This window comes from Myotis davidii, unplaced genomic scaffold (genome assembly GCF_000327345.1).
Source record: "Myotis davidii unplaced genomic scaffold, ASM32734v1 scaffold970, whole genome shotgun sequence".
In the NCBI taxonomy this organism is placed as follows: Eukaryota; Metazoa; Chordata; class Mammalia; order Chiroptera; family Vespertilionidae; genus Myotis; species Myotis davidii.
The window spans coordinates 835,951-842,337 of record NW_006282204.1 but is presented as its reverse complement, the minus strand read 5'-3'; the positions used below and the strand labels follow the sequence as shown (position 1 = coordinate 842,337).

The following is a 6,387-nucleotide window of genomic DNA, read 5'->3' as shown; positions in this document are numbered from 1 at the left end:
GTGGACATCCCCTGAGGGCTCCCGGGCTGCCAGAGAGATGTCTGACTGCCAGCTTAGGCCCAATTCCCTGGGGAGCAGGCCTAAGACAGCAGGCAGACATCCCCCGAGGGGTCCCAGACTGCTAGAGGGCATAGTCCAGGCTGAGGGACCCCACCGAGTGCACAAATTTTTGTGCACCCGGCCTCTAGTTTAAGTATAAAATTCTATTCTAATAAAAAGAAATACATACATTGAGCTGTATTTCCTATAAGCAGAGGCTGGCTGAGGTTTATTGAAGACTGTTATGGAAGCATCGGGGCCAGAAGTTGACATGAAAAGAATATTGTCCAGCATTGCCAGGGACAGGGCTGGTGAATGATATGCTTGATTGTTGAACAGACCAGTAAATGTTATTTTATCTTTCTTCACCTCAATGGAAAATGCAACAATGCATAAGTGAATACAATCTTCATTTTCCATCAAATATTTTAGTAGGTCACCTAGTATGAGGACACAATATTGGTCAGTTTGTCCAAAACACAATATATGTTCAGGAAGAAGAACAACTAATTTTACTTGGTTATTATCCGTTTCAGTTTCTGATAATAATTATTTCAAACATTTTCTATTCTCCTTAAGCACTTCATTGCCCATAATCTAAATTCCTATTTCACTGAGAAAACACAGGTGACCTGGTATAGACTCTTTACACTTGCTTACCTATCTTAAATTTATCTATGATTACTTTGAGTTATAGATTTTATTGCTTATCTTATAGCAGACAAAAACTTCCCGTGAGAAAATGGATAAAAGAAATGAGAAATCACCTATTTTAAGGTATCATATATCTAGGAAAGCAATAAACATTTGGGGTCCAAGATCTTGGAAAGAATGCAATGCATTCATTCTATGTGCCTTTTTCTTTTGAGGCATTTTAGATCTGTTAATGGTAGTGGTGTCTTGTGGTAAATCCTTTAGTCCTCAATAGAGCTCATGAAGAGTTATATCTTAGGAGTAAGACTGAGTAAGAAATAGACCAGTCCTCATAACAATTTCAATCCAGTATCAAATCACTTAAATCCCTGATTGGATTTACACCTGTCTTTAATTTTATTGGCCATCAGAAAGTAAACCTCCTCAGAAGAATATAACCTCATGCAGATTATTTATAACCATAATACACAATATCTGGTATTCAATAAGAAAATTTCTAGGTATACCAAAAAACAGAACCAAGAAAAAGCACAAATAAGAGAAGCAGAACCACAGGTAAACTAGGCATTAGAGATAGAGAATTCACAAGAGAACTAGAGTCCATAGAATAAATAAATGTTGATGTTAGAATTGAAAAACACATATTAATTACAATGAAGAATTCAATATATAACTCATAGCAGGTTGGATACAAATGAAGAGTAGACAGGAAACTAGAAAATAGGTTGATTCAAAAAAAAAATTAGCCAATCGCACAATACAAAAAAAAAGAAGAAACAGAATGGAAAATAAGAGTGAAAACATTAATTAACAATATTCTCAATGACATGGGAAATCACTATAAATATTCACATATCAAAAGAATAATAAAGTAATACTATGCACAACTCTACACACATAACTTTGACAGTTTAGATGGAATGGCCTACTTTCTCAAAACATAAACTATTGCTTACCTCACCGAATATAATAGAAACTAATGAATAATTACTAAGGAAACTTAATTTACAAATTAAAAAATTTCCCCCAAATGAATATCCAGGTCTGGATGGTGTTTTCTTTCTTTCTTTCTTTCTTTCTTTCTTTCTTTCTTTCTTTCTTTCTTTCTTTCTTTCTTTCTTTCTTTCTTTTTTTATATGATGGCAAGATTTTACTTTGACTTAAAGGGTATTAGTACACCCTCAGGGATGTGGAAGGTGGGCAGGCTCTAAAGCACAGCCAGGTCCAGATGTTTTAACTAGAGAATTCTAAAAAGTATTTAAGGAAAAATAAACACTAATTATAGACAATATGTTTCAGCAAACAGAGAAGGAGGGAACATTTATCAATTTATTTTATGAAGCTAGTAATACCCTGATAGAAAAACCATACAAAAGAAGTACAAAAACTAAAATACAGACCAATATCTTTCATGAATATAGGTGTAAATCTCCTTGAAAATATTAGCAAAAATTATTAAGCAATGTAAAAAAAGAATAAAACACCATGACCAAGTGGGGTCTACTTTAGAAATGCAAGGCTGGCTCCACATTTAAAATCAATCAATGTCATCCACCGTATTAATAGGCTGAAGAATAAAAATTACATAATAATATCAATCTATGCAGAAAAAAATTGAAAAACTCAGTACTCAACTCATGATAAGAATATGGGAATATTGCTGAAGTTCCTTAACTTTATACAGAACATCTATATAATCCCTACTGCTAGCATTATACTTAATGGTGAAAAACTATATACTTTCCCCCTGAGACTGGGAACAAGGAAAGAATTTCCACTCTCATCACTCTGATTCAACATCGTGCTTGAGATTCTGTCCAGTGCAATAAAGCATGAAGAGAAAAAACAGGCATATAGACCATAAATAAAGAAATAATACTATTAATTACAGATGACATAACTGTCTATCTAGAAAAATCTCAAGGAATCAACAAAAAATTCTAGCTTTAATAAGTGAGTTCACCAAGGTTGCAGGATGCAAGATAAACATAAAAACCAATTGCTTTCTATACACTAGAATAAATACATGGGCACAAAAATTAAAAATACAATGCCATTTAAGTCTGTTCAAAAAAAAGGAAATAGTTAGCTATAAATATAATAAAATGTGCACAGGATTCATCAATGAAAAGTACACCACACTGATGAAAGAAATTTAAAAGATCTAATTCAATGGAGACATATATTATGTGCATGGCTTGGAAAACCCATGTTCAGTCTCCCAAATTGGTATAATCCAACTCTTATAAAAATTCCCACAAATTATTTTATAGGTATGGACAAGGTTATTTTAAAATCTGTATGGAAAAATCAAAGGAACTAAAAACCTTTGAAAAACAGGAATAAAGTAAGAGTAATAGTCTACCATATTTTAAGCACACTATTGGTGAATTAACAGATACATAGATTAATGAGTAGAATAGAGAACCCAAAAATAGACCCACACATGCCCCATTCATTTTGGATAAAGGTACAAATATATTAAATGGATATCATCACTCAACAAATGTTGCTGGAACACAAAAACTTAACCTTGATGCACATCTTATACATTATACTAAAATTAATGTGAAATGGATGATAAACCTAAATATAAAATTATAAAAATTTTAGAAAACTATAAACATTTTTATGAGGAAAGTCTTCATTATTTAGGGCTATGCTGAAATTCAGACTTGACACAAAATACACAATCCATAAAAGAAAAATTTAACAAATTGGACTTCATCAAAATAAAACTTTTTTCTGGAAAACCAATTAAGATGATGAAAATCCAGTTGACAGTATAAGAGGAAACATATAAAGATCCCTCATAACTCAACAGTAAAAGAAAACACCATCAATTTTAAAAGAAGCTAAAGAGCCCTGGCGGTGTGGCTCAGTTGGCTGAGTGTTGCCGTGTGCACTGAAAGGCCATCAGTTTCATTCCCCGTCAGGAAACATAGAGAGGTTTCGGGTTCAGTTCCTGGTTGGGGTATGTATAGTAGGTAGCCAATCATTGTTTCTCTCTCACATCTGTTTCCCTCTCTCTCCCTCTTCCTGCCTCTCTCTCTAAAATCAATAAAAACATATTTTTTTAAAAGGAGCAAAAAACATGAACACATATTTCAGATGAAAAACAAACACACGAAAAAGATGCGCACATTAGGGAAAAGCAAATTAAAACAATAATGAAATATCACTACATATACCAGGATGTCTAAAATAAAAATAATGACATGAATGGTGGAAAAGATGCAGGAGATGGAAGAATAGCTTGGGACCACCATTCTATTCTGTAAGGGAGTCATGTGATACATTGCATTCTGACCAGATCTCGAATAACAAAACAAAATTCATGCTTAATTTCATGGTACTTTGGCATTTTTATTTACTGGAAGGGACAAGTGTCATGTAGGCAACTCACAGCTAAAATGCCAATAATAATTAACATTTGGAGGCCAGTAGCCTTAAAGAGTGCATTTCTTGATTCTGAGCTGCCTCTGTAAAATTGGTGACTAACAGGAAAAGATGGAGAGGAAGCCACATATACAGTTAAGACCTTTCTTTACAAAACCAGATCTTCATCTAAGAACAAACGTTTTCTTGATGAGCCTTACCTTGCACTTCCTTAAGTATGTGGTTGTCAGGCTCTAGCATACTTTTAAGATGTTTTAAGAAAATCAGAGTCAAATTAGAATTCCCAGAAATTGATAAAGGCACAATGGTTTGACCATACTGACTCAAACTCATTAGTCTGGCCTGATCGTCATTACTATGTGTAAATGTAACAGTCTCTGAGAGAAGCAAAAGTGATCCTAGAAGTGCCAGTATCTGCAGCAAAATGAGTTTCCAGTGGCGCCAATTGAATATTGCCCTCTTTATGAACATGGCACAGAACTGCCGGTGGTAGAGGGAACACTGAAGAAAGGAGAAACAGAACATTACAATATTTATAGACCTAAACAGGTCAATCACACTGACATTGAAGATGAACACTGGAATTTTATGGTAGAGATACATAAAGTTTCTACATACTTGGAATAGAATTCAAACATAGTATGATAATGCACAAGAGTATGTACATCCTTTTGTCTATATAAGACAGGGGTCAACACAATTACACCCATTCATTTCTGCATTGTCTATGGTTGCTTTTTTGCCACAATGATAGGGCTGAGTAGTTGCAACAGAGACCCTATGGCCCACAAAGCCTTATATATTTATCATCTCCTTACATAAAGTTTCTAACTTTTGCTATAAGGATTAACTAAGATATTTATCTTCTGGCTTTTGATATAGCATACATAAAAATCTCAACAAGATGATTTTCCTCAGTCTTCTTATAGTCAAAAACCCAAACTGTTTTATAGGAGGAATGGATAACTAGGAGAATAAAAGAAATGCTTGGCAACTCAAACAAACTTACCACACTGAGAATCATAGTGATTAAATAGAAATTCCTTATGTAATATCAATTATCATTGCAAAAAATTTAAAATATTGTGCATGCTTGATTATTAAGAATTATGCTCACTCCAGCTCATTCTAGCTTCAATGAACTAACAAATTTCTGGATTATCGACTTGAAAAAACAAAAGAGTTCTAAAACAGAAAACAAATACAACTGAGAAGTAATTATTAAGATCTTTATCTAGAACACATTCCTCTGCATTGAGAAATTAATTAGGCCATGGTACAGGGTGCTCCATATCTGGTTGGGTCTGCAATGCTTGCGAATTCCACACTCCTTTTGTCCAAGTATTTCAAAATGTATCTCTTGTGCCCCAACCAAATATATATCAGTTTTCTGTAAAGGTCCTTACCCCAGTATTAAACATAACAGCAGGTCTTTCATTCACAGTAGACAAATCTGCTCCCTCATTTCTTGACATATTCCTATTCTGGTTCTTGACTGACACTTCACTCATCTGAGAGAGAGGCTGAGGTTCGGTAGATACAATGTCTGTTTGTGTCTCGTCCATATTACTGACCCTACATTTAAAAAGTACAAAATATTACATTTCTACTTTATCCCAATACATCTTGTTTGGAGAATGAGTCACAACACCCAACTTAGAAGACTCCCTGGTTTGCTTGCTGACTGGTAGGAGCACTATATGAAAGCAATGTGGTAGAGCAAGTGGTTCCCCAGCACCAGTCACAGGACTGCTGCAAGACCATGGGAAGCTAGAAAAACAAGGGCAACACAATGTTTCATTAAGTGGAACTCATTCAAGTTAAAGATTAAGGTCTAACTCCTACTTTGAGAAAGTTAAAATATCTATCTATCTATCCTATCTAATAAAAGAGAAACATGGTAATTAGTGTACGACCGTTACCTTCCCATTGGCTAATCAAGGCGATATGCAAATTAACTGCCAGCCAAGATGGCAGCCGGCAGCCAGGCAGCTTGAAACTAACATGAGGCTTGCTTGCTACAGTGATGGAGGACTCCAACGTTCCCCGCCTGCCGCTGCATGCCAGCCTTCCCCTCCAGGGGCATGTCCTGGGGGAAATGCTCAAGGAGAGGTAACTTTGCCTCATCTTGGCCCTGGGTGCTGACTGGCCGCTGCCTGCCCTACTCAGACCAACCTCTATGTCCCTCTCAAGCCCTGGCATGGCCAGGCCCTTTTATGACTTAAGTTTGGAGGAGCTAAATCCCTGGCAAGCATGTCTAACAGATTTACCAGAAAGTGGCCTTCACACAAAAAA

At 35.4% G+C, this 6,387-nt stretch overlaps 1 protein-coding gene across 1 annotated transcript in view; it reads right to left on the bottom strand.

Moving 5' to 3' along the window:
- ABCA3 (ATP binding cassette subfamily A member 3) overlaps positions 1 to 6,387 on the bottom strand; it is a 282,235-nt gene that overhangs the window by 99,537 nt on the left and 176,311 nt on the right. The window contains exons 18-20 of the mRNA XM_015571175.1: positions 5,499 to 5,667; positions 4,293 to 4,593; positions 230 to 479 (exon numbers count right to left, since the gene is read on the bottom strand). Of these exons, the coding sequence (XP_015426661.1) occupies positions 230 to 479; positions 4,293 to 4,593; positions 5,499 to 5,667 (720 nt within the window). The remainder of the gene's footprint in view (positions 1 to 229; positions 480 to 4,292; positions 4,594 to 5,498; positions 5,668 to 6,387) is intronic.